The 22,851-nt window shown below is 33.7% G+C and overlaps 1 protein-coding gene and 1 pseudogene across 1 annotated transcript; one reads left to right on the forward strand and one right to left on the reverse strand.

The window, feature by feature from the left end:
• The first annotated feature begins 407 nt into the window (after positions 1 to 407).
• Positions 408 to 9,256, forward strand: LOC128181366 (splicing factor 3A subunit 1-like). The gene is made up of 19 exons (XM_052849740.1): positions 408 to 595; positions 926 to 1,090; positions 2,040 to 2,062; positions 2,399 to 2,529; positions 2,810 to 2,969; positions 3,290 to 3,352; positions 3,598 to 3,688; positions 3,837 to 3,908; positions 4,334 to 4,410; positions 5,012 to 5,119; positions 5,332 to 5,503; positions 5,870 to 5,971; positions 6,392 to 6,564; positions 6,791 to 6,933; positions 7,426 to 7,649; positions 7,748 to 7,953; positions 8,246 to 8,347; positions 8,496 to 8,567; positions 8,850 to 9,256. The coding sequence occupies exons 1-19, from the start codon at positions 475 to 477 to the stop codon at positions 8,949 to 8,951; spliced, it is 2,307 nt and encodes a 768-aa protein (XP_052705700.1). The 5' UTR covers positions 408 to 474; the 3' UTR covers positions 8,952 to 9,256.
• A 30-nt stretch (positions 9,257 to 9,286) lies between these two features.
• LOC128181367 (uncharacterized) lies at positions 9,287 to 12,720 on the reverse strand (annotated as a pseudogene).
• Positions 12,721 to 22,851: the final 10,131 nt, after the last annotated feature.

A 22,851-nucleotide genomic window follows, 5' to 3' on the forward strand; every position in this document is an offset into this window, starting at 1 on the left:
CAATCAATCTTTGTGTATAAGGAGGTAATCAAATATGGTCACCAATTTTACGGTTGATCAATTTCAATAAACTTCAGACCATTGGCACTGTGAAAGTGCTATGATGATAAAAATTGATCCTGCCAGGCCATATTCGGTCACCTCAAAATATTAAAAGAATGAATCCTTATTAGTATACTTATATCTATATAACATCAATCGTTTATATAGTTAAAGATTTTAATCAATTTCTGAGGTGACAGGTTATATGGATTACAAGTCGTTATTATATTATTTATTCAGGCATCCAATTTTCACTCTGATTATTCCATTCCATTCTAAAGGATGGCTCTCTACTTAACTTACTAACCCAATCATTTAAATAAATTCAGCGAATGAGTTATCGTACAAGTTACTAATAAAAAATAGAGTTATCTTCTCTTAGCCGCCATTTTCTATTTTCTGTGAAAATCGTCAAAGGCACATTTTGCAAAGATGCCGCCGGTTACGATGAATTTGCCAGTGGCAGAAAATCAGCCTCCGGCGAAAACAGAGGAAGAGCTTGCTGTGGCCAAACCCGTGATCGGGATCATATACCCCCCACCCGAGGTCAGGAGTATCCTCAGAGAATTAATTTGAAAATTAACCATGATAACGCTAAATCAGTATATGACTATGTCATATTTTAAGATCTAGAAGACAACGCTCTTTATGTTTTCAAACAATTTGATTATACGTACAGTAAAATTAAATACATAGCCAAGATATCGGTAGTAATGGTTTAAAATTTATACGTAATTAATTGTGATCATATACTATAGTTTTATGAAACAACAAACTTGATTGGTGGTTGTAAATAAGAGTATTAAAATATTTGAATTACATATTTTAGAATTTAGGTGAAATTACAAAATTTAGTTTACATGTTTCTTTAGCACATAAATAGACATTGTTGACAAGACCGCAAGTTTTGTTGCCAGAAATGGACCAGAATTTGAAAGCAGAATCCGTAAAAATGAAATGAACAATTCGAAATTTAACTTTTTAAACCCTTCGGATCCATATCATGCTTATTACCAACACAAAGTACGAGAATTCAAGGAGGGACGGGGTGAGTTAATTAGATTTAAGGTGGTATGAGACATCTGTCTGATGATATTAATGTGGATAGAAGTACACAATGATCAAAATACCCTCACAGTTTTAGAATTTTTAAATTTCAAAATATTTGATGAAAAAATGTTTTAAAAATTTTTGGAAAGGTAAAAATTATTAAAGCCTCAAAGGGATTGGAACTCCTGACTTACAGATTCGTAGTTAACATTCTAACCCATATTGTGCTATGCTGATAGGTTTAAACAATAATGGGTATAAGAAAAGATTAATTAAACCTTATTTTATTGTTTATTACATGTATGATTGGAAAAAATTTTATGTCACAATATGGAGGTGTCCCATACCACCTTTAATGCAAAGCTTGAAATTTATACTTTATTTGTGAAAAAATTACATTGGCACTTAAAGACATAAGGATAAATTGGTAAAAGCTATGATTGATAATTATGTTGGTATGCATAAAAAATAGTCCAATCCACACTTTGCAAATGTTGTTTCCCTCTGCGAGGTCAATCCAAAGGTCTAAAAGGGAAAAACCAACTTTTCCCTCTTTATGCAACGAAGTATTTGGGTGGCCTGTGATTAAAATTTTTGGAATTTAATTTTTTTTTTCAATATGTGTGTTGCCCCATCTTGGGGCAATCGAAATACACAATGGAAGCAGATTTTGAATTTCAAATGACAAAGTTATAAACCTCTAAACTACAAACTAAGGCTACTGTAAGAAATCTATGGGTTTTCCCCCAAAGATGGCGGCCAAGGGACATAACTTTTGTAAAGTATGGATAACGATTGGTCTATTGCAGAAAAATTAAAGTTGAAATTAAGTAAAAATTTGTAAATTATGGGAGTAAGTACATGAAGTAGTAGGTTTTAAGATGACAATATGATGATATTGTTTGTACGTGATAATTTTGTAGTTGTTCATTTTTTTGTATTTTCAGGACAGGAACCAGTAGCACCTAAGGTAAATTTTTATCCACCTATTTACCTAGAAAAAAATTGTTTTAATTTCATCATCTCATATATACCAGTATATAAAACATTTTGCTTTAAAATAAATCTACTAATTAAAAAGGATCCTGGATTTTATTGTAATAGTTTCATTGTTAATTTATATTTCACTAGTAAATGCTATTCTTTTACTTTAGAAATGAATATTTTATTATCGAGAAACATCAGGATCATTTTTGGACGAAAAAACCCAATGCAATGTTTCTACTAAGTAAAATTAATTTGTGAAAGAATTGGTCAGTACATGTATTTTCCTGAAAATTGAATTTCATTTGTTTGATTATTCTAGCCTTCCCAAAGCTTACCATTTTCTCAAAAGCCTGAACAAGCAAAGATCATTCAAGAAATAATTGTTCCAAAGGAGCCTCCCCCAGAATTCGAGTTCATTGCGGACCCACCCTCCATTTCATCATTTGATTTGTAAGTTTAGACTATGCTCAGTTGAACTTTCTAATACATTAAATGAACACTTTGCTTCTTAAAAATAATTGAAGATTTTGTACAGCAGAAATATTTCTGGAAAATGCAAAGCCTCAGCCCTGACTGTCAAAATTAATGACCGACAGTTCATTATTTGATGAGCAAAGGGGATTTTTTTATGGCGTAGAGGGGGGGGGGATAAAATAATAACTAATCATTTCATATTAACACTTAATCATGATAATGCAAGCTTACATGATTCCTATGATGAATATTTCAGAGATGTGGTGAAGTTGACAGCGCAGTTTGTGGCCAGGAATGGCCGACAGTTTCTGACCAACCTGATGAACCGAGAGCAGAGAAACTATCAGTTTGACTTCCTGCGACCCCAGCACAGTCTCTTCAACTACTTCACCAAACTGGTGGAGCAGTATACCAAGGTTTGTCCTACTGTTTCCTCAAATTAGTGAAATAGGGTTAATGACTTGTTCATTATATCAACGTGTGATCAGTTAATTCATCAAATCGATGGAATAGTTTGAAGGATTCAATCATTTTCAATTATTTATTCAAACTTTTGGAACATAGATCTGTGAAAGGATTATTTATTATTTGTCAGCCCCTGATGAACATAATTCTGTAAAATGGGGTTTGTTCTGTCTCTTTGTTGGTGTACAGTGTGTATTGTGGATAAGATTTGATAGATATTTAATAAATATTTTTAGGTATGTAGGCTAAAGTTTGTTTTTATTTATTTCAGATTCTGATTCCTCCCAAAGATCTGTTGGATAAATTACAGACAGAATCATTTGACTACAAATTTGTAAGTTTTTAGGACTCTTGACATAGATTTACAAAACTGACCTTTTATGTAAAATATAACAGTTTATGTAAATTAGCAGAAGAAACACATTTTGAAATAATATCCTGGCATAATTTTAGTACGGTAATTGTATAGGTTCCAGTAGAGAACTTTATCGCAAAGAAATGATTATATAACTGATACCATATACAACTAAAGGACTTACTCACATAAGTAATGTGAAGTGATGATGATATTTGATAAAGGTGCTGAATCAAGTGAAGTACCGCGTAGAATGGCAGCGTCATCAGGATAGAGAGAAAAGGAAGGAGGAAGAAGCCATCGAGAGGGAAAGAGGTCGGCCATTCCTATCTTCTCATACACATATGTATATATAAAGTGCTTAATCAATTGACACTGACTCTCTGAAAATTCAATTTTTGTTATTTAGATTCTGTACATTGTAAACATAATTTTAATCATTTGATGACTTTGATTTCGACAGTTGCCTATGCCCAAATTGACTGGCATGATTTTGTTGTTGTGGAAACTGTGGACTTTCAACCCAATGAAAGTGGTAAGTATTGTGAGTGAGCTTCTATATACACATTATAGAAGTTAACAACCTTTACCAATATCATTGCATAGTCTAAATATAAAGTCCTTCAATGGCAATTTGTATGTAATATCTCAATATGAGGGAAAGAATCTAAGCAGTATACATGCATAAACAACAATCCAAAAACTTTTGTATAATTTATTTGTTTACAAAGATGTTTAGATGGAATGTAAATTTCCAGTCTTGAGATCAAAGCAGACCCTTTACCTGTCACCCATTTGAGTTCCTCCCCCCCTCCCTCTCTCTCTCTCTCTCTCTCTCTCTCTCTCTCTCTCTCTCTCTCTCTCTCTCTCTCTCTCTCTCTCTCTGCACTTCACACTCTAAGACAGTCATCAGTCCTCTCTGACAGAATCTGATAATAACCATCGTCACTGTTTTTGTAGGAAACCTGCCTCCTCCCACCACCCCGGATGAAGTCGGAGCTCGTATGCTGGTACAGGAGAGGATGCACAGAACAGACGTAAGTCAGGGAAGATAGCTTTGTTCTCTTCTATTCAAGTCCCTTATGACATGTAAGTCCCATATGATATGTTTCAATTTGATGGCATTTTCAATTCTTTGGTACAGATCTATTATTTCCAATTCAAATTAATTTCAAATGATTTGCAATACTTGAAAAATTTCCTGACAAGGAATCTCTAGCAAGTGGCAACATTGCCATTTCCTTTTTTGGTCAAAAAATTTCCACTCTGGTTCCCATGGCCAGGTGGTTTCCTTTTATCACAATTCATGTTGAGAATGTGGATTAATTCTTCCACACCAACGTTAGCGTCAATCATATTTTTAGCACCACATATGGTGGAATTTTTCTATTATAAAATCCTGTTGTAAACAGGAGCTGAATGATAATTTGGAAATGCTGACTGAGTTGAACAGTGTAATACCTGAAATTCAATAGCACCATTATTTTACACTTTCTGATTTGTTAAACTTTTTTTGAAGAGTTTGCTCTCCTTTGTCTGTGTTAACTGCTGATAAAAAAAATTTGGCAATGTTCTCTTCATCTGAGTCCTATTTGTTGAATCTTGTACATTATAAATTGATTTGAGATTTTTTACTAGGTTGATGCTGATGAAATGGAGGTAGAGTCTGATGAAGATGATGATGAATCCGATGAAGAAGCAAGAATGACAACAAAAGCCATGGAGCATGCCAACACACAAATACAGGTAAATGCTTTTAAGACACTGAAATTCCTCAGATTTAAAAGTCTAAATGATCATTCTTAAGATCAGCACAGACCTCTAGATTATTAAAGTGACAAGTGTACTCCATTGTTAGCATTTTGTAGTTGTTTTATAAATGGAAACAGTTTAACATGTATATTGTATCAAGTTCTTTACTGGCCTTAGAAATAATCTGTATGTATTTGTTTTTAAAGGATATGGAGGAGGCCTCAGATGATGAGGAAGATATGATCATGCACAGAAAAATGCCCCACCCCCCACACCAACCACCCCCACCCCCAGGGCCTCCCCCACCCAAGGATAATCTGCCACCTCTTCCTCCAACACCTGACCAGGTCATCATCAGAAAGAACTATGACCCCAAAGGTAAACACACTATTACACGAATAGAACATGTCTAATGAAAGGCAAAAATCATTATTAATAGGAAGTTTTTTGAAATGTTGAAACAACTGCAAGGTAAGAAAGTAGTCATGAAAATGATATATGCTGTAAAAGACATCTTAATGTTAATGTATTTTGAAAAGCAAAAAAATTCATTGACAAAAATGTTTACACGGCAATGCCTTGTTCCCCCTTAATATAAAGCAAAAGTCATTATTATAGGAAATATTTTGAAATGTAGATTTTAACGGTAAGCATCTTATCATGAATTATTTCCTCACAGTTTTCAGATTTGTTTGCTCTCAAAATCTTGCTTTATTTAATGACTCTGTTGTTTCTTAATCATAGCCCGCCCTGTGCAGCCTGACACCGGACTTGAGCAGTACATGGTGTCGCCCATCACTGGAGAGAAGATCCTCGCCAGCAAGGTCCCGGAGCACATGAGAATTGGTGAGTAGACGTACAGCCTCGGAGTCTACTAAATGTAATGATGTACCCCCACTTCACACAAAGTCCCAGAACACATGAGAATTTAGATATAAATTAACACAGACAGGGCTATCCATTGTCCAAAACTTATGAAAGGCCCCTGTCTCAACTCAAAAATGGTTTACGTTTCTGAAATGAATGTGTTCATTTTCCCAATTATTTTTTACCCCTAAAATGAAGAACATAATTATGTGGATATATAGGAACTGAAATTGCAATAATATGAAATGTAAGGTTTTAATGATCACATCCTCCATGCTCTCACTTCAAGATGTCAATGAGACATATGAAATAGCTAGGGATATCAACACAAAACAGATAGAATTAACATTGTTTTGGATTTTCAATGAACTGATGGTTTGACTTCTCGTTACTTTCTAGGTTTGCTGGATCCCACCTGGATCAAGGAGAGACAGAAGAGTATGAAGGAGAGACAAGACCAGGACGAGGTGTACGCCGCCGGCTCCTCCATCGAGGACAGTCTCAAGAGGCTCTCCGAGAGACGTACCGACATCTTCGGTGTCGGTATTGAGGAAACTCAGATTGGTAAAAAGGTTCGTAATATGAGTACATACATGTATATTTATTAATATTTGTTGAAATTCTTTACAATCAGTTTTCTTTGTTGAATTACATTTTCATAATTTGTCCAAGTACATTTGTGCAAAGTTCTGGAAATGATTTGTTTATTGAATTAAAATAGGTATGTGAAAGGTGTATCTAAAATCGTATTTTTATTTAAGATGACTTGTAACAAAACGTTTTACTTCTTAATGACAGATAGGAGAGGAGGAGACCAAAGAACCCAAGAAGGTGGTTTGGGATGGACACACAGCCTCTATGGAGAAAGTTACCCAGAAGGCCAGAGAAAACATCTCCATTGAGGAACAGATCAAAACCATCCACAAAGTCAAAGGTTTCATGTAAGTACATGTATCAGCTTCCAGGTGGTCAAGGAGGAAAATTAAATCCATCACTAGCATTTAGATACATGTATTTTATCAGTACAGATTTTTAGACTGAATCTCAGTTATAGAGAAATTATAATGCCACCTTTTTCATAAAAAAAGTGGTATTGTCACTAAATTGTTGGTTTGACCCACATATTTTGACTAGTGTTTTTGGAGCCCTTCAGATTTGTACAGATGTTTGAAAATGACGCCAATGTATTCAGTTCAATGGGTTGAAATTTTAATTTGAAGGTTGAATAAACTGAATGCACACTGAAGCATTCAACATGATTTATTAAGAGAAATAACTTAAATTTATCACTCACGAGAGTGATATATTCTCATGTCAAAATCAAATACACATATGTGGACAAAATATATGAAACTTTTTCTTGTCCCACTATATAATATACACATATTTTGACAAATGACATAATTTACATGCACTGTTTATGTTTTTTGTAGGCAAGATGAGGAAAAGGAGAAAATTGGTCCAAATATTCCCAAGAATCCTCCCCCACCCCCAAAAGTGGCCCCACCCCCACCCCCTATGGCCAAGCAGGCTAAGCCCCCACCCCCTCCTCCCCAGTCCACCGGATCTCTCAACCCAGCACCCCTCATGTCACAGACAGTACCCCAGAGGCCTGGGCTGATGGTTCTTCCACCCAGACCCCCGATGCCAATAGTTCGTAAGTATAGTTAACATTGTATTGTGTTTTATTTAGGTACCAATTTCTCTCTATTCATTTCTCTTTTTAATAATAAATATTCTTATCTTTATGTATAGGCATGCAGCAGCCCATGCCAGTTGCCTCCCATCAGTTCATGCCAGGACCCCCACAACCCCCAGGCTTCCCTCCCCACATGATGTCAACAGGAGCTGCCCCACCCCCAGGAATTCCCCCTCCTCCACAAGATGATGAGCCACCAACAAAGAAACAGAAAACGGAGGACCAGCTTATTCCAGAGGAGATCTTTTTATCAAGACACAAGGTCAGAGTTCTTAATATATAAGTTGTGTGGTGTTCATGTGTATCAGAATTTTTTTTAGATTAGTTTCTTCTGATTCAAGTTTCACGTGTGTAATGATGAAATAATGTTCTAGACACTGTATATAGTATGTACTTTTTGAAATCTTGTGTATTAATATAATTGATGATAGGAAGTTTTGTACATTCAGTTCGGTATATTTGTTGAAATATTATACTGATAAAATAGTGATATGAAGCTCTGTACACCATTACTGATGAACTTGTATGTTGATGCTCCAATTTTGAATCTACAGGGGCCGGTCACATTCAAAGTCTCTGTGCCCAAGGTGGAGGATAAGCCCGAGTGGAACCTCAAGGGACAGACTGTGTCCTTCACCCTGCCTCTTACAGACACAGTGAGTGAAATTATGAATATAAACTTCTTTTGCTATGACCAAAATTAGAATTTTCAAAAGCTACAAAGTTTTAGCCTTAAATACTAAAGTTAATCTAATGTTGGTATAGATATACCTAAAAAATTTTATGACTTTTACTCTCTCCTAGATCTCTGTAATGAAAGCCAAGTTGAACGAGTCCCTTGGTATACCAGCCGGTAAACAGAAGCTGCAGTATGAGGTAAAATGAGGGCAAATATATATCAGATCTGAAGTTTTGAATTTTTTAAAATTTAAAATGAAAATATGTGTTAATTTTGATGTTTAACTTTTGAGCATTATCTGTGAGAAACTCAATTATATTGTATTTTTAAAAATATTGTATAGTTGGAAGCTCTTCCTGTGGTGAAATTTACTTTGACGAATGACAACAGTTTTAAAAGGCCCATTTATCTGTATTCTTGATAAATAATTGTTTAGAGATGCATTATCATTACCAAATTATTTTGCTTCGTTTTTACAGGGTATATTTGTGAAGGACTCGAACAGCCTTGCCTACTACAATGTGGCTGAGGGTGGTACCATCTCCTTACAGCTGAAGGAGAGAGGAGGAAGGAAGAAGTAAACAAAGACGATGGCAGACGGTACCTTCTTCCTAGAACTGAAGAAGACAGGAGGAAGAAGGCAGTAGATAGGTGATGGAAGTGGTACCATTTCCCTTGATAGAGCTTAAGGAGAGAGAGAGAGAGGGAAGAAAGAAAGGATAAGTGATGGCAGGAGAGGATTGTACCCTCTCTAAGAAATCAACTGTTTCAAATGAAAACTGTTGATTAAAGAATAAGTAATTGATTTAAATTGCAACTGTAAAGTAAAAGTGAGAAAAAAATGCATGAAAAGACCTGTTGTTTTTATTGATTTTATATAAATCAGAAGTTGATTGTATGAAGAATACACCAGTTGTTTGATATAAAGGAACTTAATATTATAAATCACTCATTTTACATTTTTTCTTAATACGTTAAAAGCTTAAAATTTCTGTAATGTAATATTTAAGTTTCAAGGGCAGATTATGGTGTTGTGTTACCTGTAATTGGACTTTTGTTGGCTATGTATTCATTCATTGCTTTTGTTGTATAATTCCTATTTTTTCAGCTTTGAATTTCACACACATTTACATGTACTTGTTTAATGTTGAGAAATGATAAAATGTTTTATGAATACTTACTGTGACAGCTAACGAAGTTCTAAACTTCTGATAACTGAGCTTTACTTATTAACATCATGTAAAGTGGTAAGATTGATTGATGTATGTGAAGAAATAATCAAAGGTAGCTTTTCTGTGGACAGTATATTGTTATAAAGATATACATTACAGATATCACAGTATCGACTTTGTGATTTTGTAATAATTTAGATTGCATACTTTTCCAAATTCCAAGCAGTTGAAGTTCATCAATTCTATTACATGTATTTGATAAATTTGAAAATAAATTTGTAGAGATGGCTTGCGTTTATTTTGTGATTTTTAGGCTTATAATCTTTGACAACATATACATGTACATTGATAAACTTATAAGGTTGAAGGTTTGCTTGAGTTGTTTCATACTACAATACTTGAACTCTGTACTTGCTTAAACTCCAAACCTTGTATGTTCATAAACCATACTGAACAGCGTTAGCAATACCCGCATGTGGTTAGTATAATATTTAGTCGTAGTTTATGTGCAAAGAATACAAAATCCTGCTGTTTAATTATCAGAATTGACAATTTTTAAAATGTTCATGGAGTACTAGTCCTACTAAAGTTGAAAGACATTCAAGGTCTGCAGATCTGAATATTTAAGGCCTCTTTATTGAAAAGTTAACTTAAATGCATACAATGTAATAAATAACAACACGTATAGAAGTAAAACTATTCCCCGATATTATAAAGGTCATCGAGAAAGTAAGAGAATTGGAATTTTCAAATCTTTCATTAAGCTTAATTATTGATAAGAGACTGAAATGAACTTAGCAACCTAGACAAATTAAAAGAATTCATTTGTAATCAAATTATCAGAGAAGAAGGTCTACAAATTTGAAGGAGGGAAAGAATTTTTTTTCAACATGCAACAATTATAGCTTTCATGTAAATCAAAAATCTCTGTTCAGATTTTACTGGAATATCCTTATGTTTTCACATATTGTTTATGAACATCATTGTAGTTTTTCTTAATTTTTTTTTTCAAGCATTAGGTCTTCAGACTTTGCATTCATTGAAGATATTTGAACACCAACACATTGCTGTCAAATTGACTCACGTAGACATTATTTTCATCATCCACACACATACTGTGGGGACATACAACTTGATGTTTGAATAGTAGATTAAGGAACTGGCCATTTTGATCTATAAGGTGAACCATGTTTTTGCTTGTATCACAGACAAGGATCTGACCGAGGATGTCCGTGCAGACTCCATAGGGTGTAAAGTCGGACTCGCGACCTTTGTAGGAGAACCTGTATTGTCCTGATTCTGTCACCACCACTACTGCATGTTTGTGAGAGTCTGATGCACATATATCTCCATTGATATTTTCTGTGATGTAATTTGGATCCTCATACAGTTCTGACCCTTTGTTGTCATATTGTATGGTCTGTATTTCTTTTCCAGTCGTATTGTATCGGATGACTTTCGCAAAATCCTTATCCGACTTTCGCAAAATCCTTATCCTTCATTCCCACCAATATGTTCCCGTTGATGTGGGAAGAATATATGCTGCATGGTTTCCAATTGCCTGTTCTTATGAATTCAGTAACCTTCTTATCCTGAGTTATCTTGTTGATGACTTTGCGGCGTATGTCTGCATAGATCAGTTCCCCGTTCCTTGTGACTGTATGGTAGCCGAACCCACCACAGGTTTGTATCTGCTGTAGCTGATTCCCTTGTAGATCTGTTTGGACAATACTGGTTTCCATGTTACTGACCCAAAGTTTGCCTGATTTGTCTAATGATAAATGCCATATTGCACTGTCAACACCTTGTACTTTGAACTCCCTAACCTTAGTAGCAGACGTCTGCTTCTTGATCTCTTGTTTCTTCTGTTTATCTGAAGGGTTCGACTGTGCATCACGAGTTTCCAAGGGCTTAATTTTTCTGGCCTCTGGTGTTATACTAGGAACATTTACTCTTCCAAGGAGTTTGGCGACATCGTTCCTGTTGAATTGACCGGCTGTAAACATTGGTGGAACTGGTCTGAATGTTTCTGGAATAGTTTGAATTCTTAGCGCCTCAGATATAATACTTGATGAATGTGTTTTGTTGAAATTGAAGTGGATTGTTTTGAAGTTTGGAAGTTGAAAGATAACCATAGAACTTTTTAATAAGTTCATTTAGATAAGAAATGTAATCAGCATATGTCTTATTTTGGCCTTTCAGACTCTCCATGAGAGACTCTTCCATCTTGTTGACTCGATCAATGTTTTCTGATGTCATACTATCCACCAGACTTTTAAGCGACGTAGCCTCTTCCTTCAAACATTCTCTAATACCATCAAATATCGTTTTCATGTCTGTTGTATCGTCTTTTGTTTCTTTCTGCAGATTGTGAGAAGTCGGAAGGAAGTATTGTTCGATTTGATGAATTTTATCCTGACACGTTTGACAATTATTATCATAGATAGTTTCTATGTCCCTGGTGGTCCTGCAATGTACAACACTTTGAACATAAATGGGCATTGCATTCTTTACAAAGTATATCCACTTCCTTGGAGGGATGGATCTTGCATTTCTCTACTGGAAGTTTTCGTTTTCGTTGGTTGAAAGGGACAACCTCATGGTATTTGGTTTCTGGACTTTTGAGATGTTCATCTCTACATTGCTCACACATAAGACTGTGACAAGGATTACAGTAAAACTGACAGTTTCTGTCACAGTCGTCAGTGCCACACACTAAGTAATGCTGGGCTGTGTTACGTACGTCTGGTTTTGAGAGTGCCATCTGAAAAGAACATTTTTGTTGTTTATATTAAATATAATTTCACACACCAGGAAAAGCAATGTGCTTAAAGATCATAACATTTTCAACAACATCTGATATTTTGAAATATGACTAATACGTACTAGTCTTGGTCGATCAATATCTTTATTTTAAATCTTTGGCTAAAGGTTTTGTTCTAGAAACGCAATAAATACTCACATTATCTATGAACGACCTCTGCAGAACCTAGGTGTTGTCCCTGGAGTATTGATTTCTGCACTATAATGGAGATTTGTTTATATCTTGCTTGACGATAATGCTAACATGGGTGTTCTCGGACCATGTCAACAATGTTTAAATGCTAACCCAGATGTTCACTGAATCGGTCAGTGTAGTAAAAGTTTAAAGACCTGAAATTATAATGAACTTTAGATTGCCTTTTAATTTATCTGAGGTTCTGTTTCTGCCCGTGTGTTATGGAACGACATCAAGTGAAAAGATATGCAGCAGGTTATGCGAGAGTATACTTTTTATAAAATTCAAATATTTGAGTTATTGAATACATTATAGCGATATTTCACTTAAAAGTACACAAAATAAAGGCAAGCAAAATAAAAACACTGTTGTGACCTCTAATGCGATGAACAATCCTTCTAATACATTTTTCCCAAATGATATTCTATTTGTTTAATGTTAATCGGGAGAATCCAAAAATACATTTTATTGTTTCAGAAAAATCGTTTGATACGAAAGCGCCGATGCGCGAAATCATGAGTTAATATTGGAGACAACATAAATTATGATGTTTTCTGATATGTCTTTAATTCATAGCTATGATTCAATCACTATACGATAAACACCATTGTTTTAAATTGTGTTAAATCTAACTTATCTTTATTTTAAATCATCAATATTGTTTATTTAAGATCTATATTTACTAAGCGTAGAAGCTAAAGTTTGCAATTGAAAATAAAGCTTAGGATATCAGTTTGTGTTTGATATCTGTTCAATCTATTGACTACCATAAGAAAACGTACATGTATTTAAGTTGTAAACATTTTTAAAATTAATCGAATATGTTAAAAATAAATTGTTATACTTTCATGTTAAATACTGAAATCTGATTGGTTAAGACGCAGTTAATAATATTTTCTATTACCCTCAGCGTTAATAACGCACTTAGCAACGGGTAACATTAAAAAATGTTACATGCGCGAAAATTATGCGCGTACGGTTCGCTGTAGAATTCACGTTATTCCTATATAAAAGCAGTAAAATTTTCTTAAGAATTAAGACATTCAGTATAACAAAATAAATAGTGCCTGTTTGGGAGGATAACAGTTGAAATTGACACCCCTCGAAAACCATTGTCAACCTCCGCTTCGCGTCGGTTGACAATGGTTTTCTCGGGGTGTCAATTTCAACTGTTACCCTCCAAAACAGGCACTATTTATATAATAGCATCTTTAGAGTGTTTTAATGTTTTACATAATGATGTAACAGTCACATACCTGATAGACATTTTGTACACAAATACAATAGAGTTAGAATTGCATTCATACTTGATGTTACATAGAATGCTAACAAAATGGAGGAAAGTCAATTAAATACTCATCTCATTAACATGATATAAATACATTAGACTGTGGTCAAAGGTTTGTGTGGGACTTTTAAAAAAATATATCTGGATATTTGCGATTCCAGTGGGTGTATCGGTTAATAAAGCGGGTCAATCTAATTAAAATCAGATCTTTGATCTGCTCCAACTAAATCGGTACACGATAGAGTTTAAGCAAACCAAAGGTTTAATTCTAATTTAAGTTGTGTAACAGGTCGAATAATTATTTTGTGATCTCTCTTAAATGTGTTACATAGCATACATGTAGAATAACATAATTTACCATATCAATAAGCCTTTCATTTCAATTTCTGATAGCATAGCATACAAATCCCATGGCATTGCATAAAAAAACTCATAGCACGGCATTTAGATTGCATACCATATCATAGCATAAGATTGTAAAATATAAGCATTATGTGAATATATAGTTATCATAATTTGTCTTTGTTATATGTACCTTGACCAGAATTGCATTTATCAACAGCTAGATAAAGTTACTTGAAATGCAAATGGTTTAAATAATATTGTTTTATTAAACTGTGAACTGTGTAAAAGCGCCAGAATTACTTTTTCGCCTACAGAAATTTTCACAGAACTTTATGAGAAATGAGATCCGATACAATTGAATCATTCATTATATCAAAATCAACATATTATGGAAACGAATTCATTTACATTTATATGAAAATGCTGTATATGTTTACCGCTCACCCTGACACATATTATTTTGTCGGTGATAAGAAAAAATAGTTTCCTTACTTTATAACTTACTGCAATTATGAATGAGAAAAAAAACTCTGTATAGATGCCATTATGAGAAAACAGGTCTATCGACAAGATAAGCATTATCCACCCCAAAATACTTCTAAGTGTTCACCCAGTATAATCTATTTCCTATTTAATGAAATTGACCTTGACCTTTGGTTGCGATTTAAGACATTGACTTTTACGAAATGTCACCAACACTTTTGGTTTGGTTGAATTTCGGTCAGAGCATAAGGATTGTTTTAAGTTGACACTGAAAATGATGTCACATTTATGAAATAAATAAATATCAAAATAACGTTTCCTTCAGGCTAAATAAATATCAAAATAACGTTTCCTTCTTGCTGCCTAATATTTAAAACAATGTGAACGAAAAGTAAACAGCAAATTTAAAGTGAGTACAATTTGTTGTAGAGACATCGCAGACACCAATATTCCAACGGTTCTGTGTTCTCGGTTATCATGTTGACCATGTTAAGTGTTTTTCTTTTTAAACTATTACCAAAGACTAATATCAATCATTAAGAAATGCCAATCATATTAAGCACGTGCAGAAAATTACCAATTTAATTTAATGTTTCGACGTTTTGTAAGGGATATATGATTTCAATCGGCATTGTTTTATTCTATCTGTGCTAGAGATGAAAAGACATATAATAGTTAGAACATCTTGAAAACTTCACATAATATTAAATCGTATTTTCTAAATCATTCTTTTTATCAGGATGAACACGTAATTGAAGTTTTGTTGAGTGTATGAATTCAAAGTTTGCTACTTAAAACAACATTGGGTATAATTTTAAAAATGTATTTATTTTCTAAAGAAAGTAGAGGCATAATATAATTTAGATGGCACAAATGGGACTTTTGTAATCTTATGTAGCATTATAACATTTTTCAAAAGCCGTGACGCCTGTTAAATTCTGATTATTATAACCCAGAGTTTAAACTTTTTAACCCCGAATATCACATAACATGGTCAGTGTAAAGGCCATTTGTATTTTTCTTGTTCTAAAGATTTGTATATAAGTCTGTCCCTTAATCTGTTTAGAAAAACCTGCATTGCCCTGATCCTGGAGACACCGCAACAAGTATATCAATCAAAGTACTGAAGTACTGAAAGCCGGGCTCATTTGGTGTGTTTTTATGCATACTGTTTATTATAGACTGACAATCTCTCTCTTTCTTTCTTTCTTTCTCTCTCTATCTCTTTCATGTTTTTAATGTCGGCTAAGCGTCAGAGAGCGACCAAATTGTGTAAGCAGCTTTAAGCAAACTTATGTCCTGGAGACACCGCAACAAGTATATCAATCAAAGTACTGAAGTACTGAAAGCCGGGCTCATTTGGTGTGTTTTTATGCATACTGTTTATTATAGACTGACAATCTCTCTCTTTCTTTCTTTCTTTCTCTCTCTATCTCTCTAGTAGAACAAAGTTCAACAGTTGCTGCTTATAAGTTTGCAACGAGCCTTATATATCCAATCCCAATTTCTTCAACACGCAGCAAAGTAGTTAATGGAAATTCATGCGCATTGTATTTGTCCAAAATGCATAGCCTTGTTTTTAAAACACGTTTTTAATGAGAAAACTAAAAAAGATAGACAATTCTCTCGAAATTAAAAAAAGAAGAAACAAAATGCCAACACTTTTGACAAAACGTGGCTCTTTGTGCAACTACTTGTACTTAGTATAGCGGAATCTTCTTCTTTGACGCTGTTTGGTTTTTTGTTTACTTTTGAAGTTCTGCTATTTATAGTAACATAGGCGATTTGCGTGCCTACAGCCAGGACTCTGCTTTCAGCAGAGCTCGGCTAAAAGTCAAAACCGATTTATAAACAAAGGAATCTAAACATGTTAACCTATTAAACAGGATCACGTCTCTGGTAAACTCTCTGTTGAGAAATGAACAAGCAAGATATATTTTTCGTTAGCCAAGATTGATTCATGAGATACTGTCATTACAGCTATTTTCATATTTGACCACAAATTCCCACCGTTTTTATTCAAAACGTTACATTTACATCAACCCTGGAAGAATATATTTGCAGACAATTACTGTAGATATTTGTACACTGACACCCCGCCTTTCCACAATCGACCTGCATAAAGATCGTTTTCATTGTCTACGCACACACTTAAGGGAAAACATAATCCTTGACTCTCTAGTAGTAAGGATAGGAACCGACCATCTTCATCAAGTAGATGCACTGTTTCAGTTATAGTTTCACACACCAGAATGTGACCGAGAACATCAGTACACAGTCCGCGGGGAGAAAACACCCCTGTACGAAAACCTGAATTGTCCTGATGCAGTCACTACTATAACTGCATTCTATCCTAGGTTTGACACACAAATATCACCATTGATATTTTATGTGATATAGCATGAATATTCGTACAATTTTTCCCCTTGTCTTTCAATATGTTTTGCATTTCTGTTCCTTTCTTGTTGTACATGCATGTATCTGGTTACTTTAGACTCTTTTATGGATACCTGATAGATACACATCCTTAATAAGCAACGTAACACCGATCTGAGGAATAGAGAAGGTTATTTATTCATATAAATAAATGACAAATATAAAACAATCCAAAATGCATGGAATAACTACTGCAAAATAAATAAATTAAGTCATGGCACAATTTAAAAACAATTATGCAAAACTCAGAGATCCTGTGTTACGTAAAAAGAACAATTAAATACAACTTTTTTGACTAGCAAATTATATATACAATATCAAGGTATATATAAGTAACACAAAATTGTGTAAAAAGATGGGGCACATCTGCCAACGATCATAAACAGTTTACTGTTTTTGATCTGTCTATCATCAACCTGAAGGATTCAATAGAAACAAGAAGATAAAATGAAACATGTTAAAAACATAAAACCAATAAATGTTATACAAATAATGATAAAGAGCTCCTAAGTCTATTGGTTATTACACAACAAAATACATGTATTACACTAAATGTAGGATCAAAAGCTCCTGACTTTATGATCCATCAAGGCAGGACGGAAGAAACTGAGAGCTCCTAACTCTACAGTTCTAATAAGATTGTAGGGCGGTATTTTTAGGACACATTACAACTGAAGATTGAGAATTGGGATGCGTATGTATTTCTTGAAAGCTGCTGACCTCCAACGGCCCATACTTTGGATCTGAATGTCTGAGGCACGAGATTCCGCTGCGGAAGTTGCAGCCCCGATGCGAAAGCTGTGTGGTTGATAACGCTGCATTGGGAGTTTGCAAGCAGACATCACCCTTTGAAGATGTTCCGTGAAAAATTTCCTTGACACTGGTGCTCCGTCCATAAAAGAGAATAAGGGTTCTTCAGGCGACTTGTGAGATCGCAGAGATAAAAATTCTTTGTTCGCTACATAAGGGCAAATCAGTAGATTCTGATTCTTTGGTATTTGTAAGGTAACAGATCTATGGGAGTGTTTACTGTGAGGAACTGTTAGGTTACTTTAGACTCTTTTTTCTTCCACATCCCCACAAGCAGGTCCCCGTTGATGTGGGAATAGTGTATGCTTAATGGTTTCCAATTCTCTGTTAAAATGAATTCAGTAATCTGTTTATCTTGTTCATTCATGCTGTTTACGTTTTTGTTCCGTCTGTGAAATAGAGATCACCATTCTTGGTGAATGTATGAAAGCCAGCTCCTGGAGATTGTGGTAACATAAAAATAAATACTGTCAAAATTATGTGGAAAAAATTACAAATTCTATCGCTGTCAAAAAGTAACCCGGGTTCGCCAACTGACATATGTCACCCAACCAAATCACATGGTAACATGTACTCCCCTACCTTGTTGACAATCAGCGTTCGTTTTAAAATACTGTTAAATCCCTTTATTTTGAACTCTCTTATAACAGGCTCCATAGATCTTATTGATCCAAGAAGTTTTTCGACATCACGTTTGGTGAATTTACAAGTGGAAACATGGGCATAACTGGTCTGTTTGTCTCTTGGATGGGTTTGATTTTTGGCGCTTCTGTAAGATAGACAACACGAGGGTTGTTTTGGTTTTTGAAAAAAAAACCCAGGTTGGTGTGAAACTCTTTCTTAAGATTGTTCAGAAGAGAAATATATCCATCATATACATGTAGCTTGTTTTGGCTTCATAACAATTCTAGGAGAGATTTAGTCTTCTATTTTGTCAACAATGTTTTCTTATGTTACCTCATCCACCAGCCTTTTAAAGACATAGATGCTGCATTTATAGATGTTCTTATATAATAAAAACAACTTGATTTCTTTTGTGTTGTCTTTCATATCTTCTTCCAAATTTTGGGAAACTGGAAGAAAGTATTAACGAATACTAGGGGTATTCTGCTGATATTTTCCACAATTTTCAGAATAAATAGATTCTAAGTCGACTAATGTATGTCCCTGGTGCTTCTGCAATGTACAACATTTTGAACATAAATGAGCGTTGTATATCCAGTGTCTTGGAAGGATGAATCTTGCATTTTTCCGCAGGAATTTCGATTTCGTTTTCGTTGTTTGTAAAGGACAACTGCATGGTTCTTAGATGCCGGACTCTTCAGATGATTTTCTCTGCACTGTTTGCACATTGATCGCTGACAAGGATTGCAGTAGAGCAGACAATTTTTGTTACAGTCCTTATTTTCACACACATTAAAGTGTTGGGCTGTGTTAGGTATACCCGGTGTAATGAAGAGTTTTGACCGGGGTTTAAAATTGACCCGGGGACATTTTTCAACTTTGCAAATTGAGACCAAAAATTTTGAAACTTATACCCGGCGTCATTTTCAACGGTATGGATTTTTTAAAAACCCTGATGACCTCCCCTGAATTTATCCCCTGTTAAACATCAGAGTTTTGAATAAACTGGAATAGTTATGCCCATATTTGAAAGTCGCAGTTTAAAATTTTCATTCTGTCCAATACATATATACAGGGTATATGCGAACATGGCTGTTTTATTTCAGGATGATGTGTCCAATTACAATTAATCGTTTAACTTTGGGATTGAAAATTTGATATTTATTTATTATTATAATACTATGTAAATAAAGATAAGAGAATGCCCGTCGGCTTAAGTGGAACGGGCAAGTCGGGCTAGCAATTATTTTTCACATTGATTATGATTGATTTTCCCTCGTGTGAGAGAATCTAAAGTTTAAACTTGTCATAATCTCTGACAATTAAATATATGTAACAAATGCTGATTGTAATCTTTACTTTTTATGCAATTCGATATAGCCCTATTGGGCAGGCGCTTGATTTTGTAAATTGTTATAATTATAAATATATTACATATATACTGTTTTATAAGTTTAAGCGTATATTTATTTTCTAAAGACAAAAATATATAACGGCAGGAACCTGTGCTTAATTCTAAGAAGTCAGAATATTTTCCTGACTATAAATAATCAATGAATAGCCGTCATTATTAGTCCGAGAAGTCGTAAACAGTTTGTTTTTTTTTTTTTTTTTTATACCACTTAACAATAATTTGTCATAAACTTGCCAGATAAACTTTTCTGAACCACCATCTATTTTGCTGCATAATCATAGTCCTTTTAAAATGCAATTCATCTCTATTATTTTCAGTTTTAAATTCACTATTTACCTTTATACTTTATCATAATCAAAAATATATACATGTACCCTCTACAGTAAAAATGTAAACTATTTTTAAAAAGTAGGCTTGCATCTACAGTCGGGGGATTGTTGCTCTAATCATATTAATGGTATATTATATGAAAAGGCATCCCAAAAGTTGAACATATTAAGATTACTTAAGCATATAATTGAGAAAGAAACACAGATTTGGCTTTTTATCAGACCTAGATTGGATGTTGTGTGGAACATCTGTATCAAAGAAAACTTTTGCTTTAACATGTACAAATTGAAGCAACCGGGATAGTAACAGGCATGAGAGTTCATTCTTCTAAAATCATTTTATTGGGAGTTGATCTTAATCAACTCTCCTATGCAGTCACTCTGGCAAACCGAAAGTGAAACAGTGTTTGGACCAAAGCACAAATCATCGCCGCTGACAAGACTTAGTTCTTAAGAATAATTGATAAACTCGAAGTAATGTATGCTAAACCATTGTTCAAGGAAACTCATTTATAAATACCTTTAAAATAGTCAGATTTTAAATGGTACGAACAATTTAGATATTTTTTGTAGTTGTATGTATTCTTACGCCAGAGTTCAATATAGTACTCTACGCTCGGCTGTCTCCGTAAATCTCTGACAAGCAGAGAGTCCCTCTTACATGTCGGAGATTAACGTCGCAGCCGAGCGTTTGGTTGAACGAGACGAGGGTTCAATTGCTTAGATTCATTTTCCAGAAATATTTCTATCACTGATACATAGTTTGATTGAATTTATTCTATCTTTAAATTCATATGGGGTTTTATCAACATTCTTGTGTCGAAAATGTCCGAAAATTCGTATTATAAAAATGTGCTTAATTCAAATATAGATTAGAAATTACCTGTACTTGTAATGCAAAATAACCTATATATTTTGGAAACCTTATAATCTCAAAGATAAACATATTAAACTTATTATTTACTACGAGATAGTGAATGGTTTAGCACCACAATTAATGTTAGATTTTACTCAAAAATATTTCCAACTGAAAATGAATATATTTTTTTTTTACCATGCTTTACTTCTATTATTACCATTCAATACAATAGTTCTATATATAAAGGCAAACACACCAAAAAGACAGAACACAAACTTTCACTCTCACACTCATTGTAAATGTACATTTACCACGGTTACTAAGGGGTTACTACAGTATATGATGCATGTCAAAATTACATGTTGATTAGATAAATGCGTAATGTCCATTATAGCAAGTAAGCATATGGAGATGATTAAAAATAATTAAACATGAATGTTTGCAATAAGATTCTCAATAGTTTTCCACCTAGTAATAAATTCATCACATCTCATTTTTATTGCAAACAACTTTTTCTCTACCAAATAATATGCCAATATTGATATCAATAATTCGTTAATATGCAGATCAGAACTTTTCCTTGATTTGTAAAAAATATATTGTTTTGTTAATAATATCAAAATATTAACAATATAATTTTTTTCTCTTGTATAGCCAATATCACTTCACTTAATGAGAAGTTTATATCAAGATGACAATAAAATGATAAAAAATGCTCTAAATGCTCCCATAATTGTTTACTCTTATGACAACAAAAAAACAAATGTTCAATTGACTCAGGTTCTTTTGTACAAAGATTGCATTTGTTATTGCATGTAATTTTGCAATTAAATACATATTTGTTTGTTCCTAGAATTCTATGGAATATCCTATATTCCAACCATAATGGTTTACTGTCTTTTGTACAATTTAAAAGTGCATTATACTTTGATTTCCAACTAAATGTATTATCTAACTCAAGTAAAGTTTCCCTTTTGTGTTCATGTTTAGCACAAACATGGATATCTTGAATAAACACATTATACACTTCTTTGTTATTTGTTTGTAAAATATTTATAGATGCTGGTAGGAGAGGAAATTGCTTATGTGCATAATAGTTATCATTAATATGTAGACAAATGACTTTTTTAAATCCAAGTACAGTGGTAAATGGCAGATTAACACCAAATTCATCAAGCTGGATAAACTCTCCAAAATCATTAAAAAAAATCAGACAAATACATAAAGCCTTTCTTATATAAACTTTCAAACAACAGTGATTTTTTTATCAATTTTGATTTGAAGATTAAACCAGACAGGAATGTGTTGTGCATCCAATGATTTATGTACGAAGTCAATGTAATCACTATATGATATTAAAGTTTCTTTCCAAAATAAATTGTTGATACTATTTGAGAGATTTTTTGGATAATCAGATCCTAATTGCAAAAGTTTAGATATTGTACTTCTTGTAATTACGCTATAGAGAGTACTCAGTAGATTATCTTTTGATTGTAAAATTCTCCTGAACCAAGACAGTTTCAGTGATTTAATGTAAGAATCTAAATGTAACATTTGGAGCCCCCCCATCAGTATAATTAATATTGCTCTTAATATTTTATCATTTTTTCCATTCCAAATGAATTGGAAAAGGGTTTTTTCCAGTTGTTTTAACCACTCTTTACCTGGTGTAGGCAACGTTATGAAAAGATGTGTCAATTTAGGTAGGAATATTGACTTTATA

The sequence above is a fragment of the Crassostrea angulata genome, chromosome 4 (genome assembly GCF_025612915.1).
Source record: "Crassostrea angulata isolate pt1a10 chromosome 4, ASM2561291v2, whole genome shotgun sequence".
Classification (NCBI taxonomy): domain Eukaryota; kingdom Metazoa; phylum Mollusca; class Bivalvia; order Ostreida; family Ostreidae; genus Magallana; species Magallana angulata.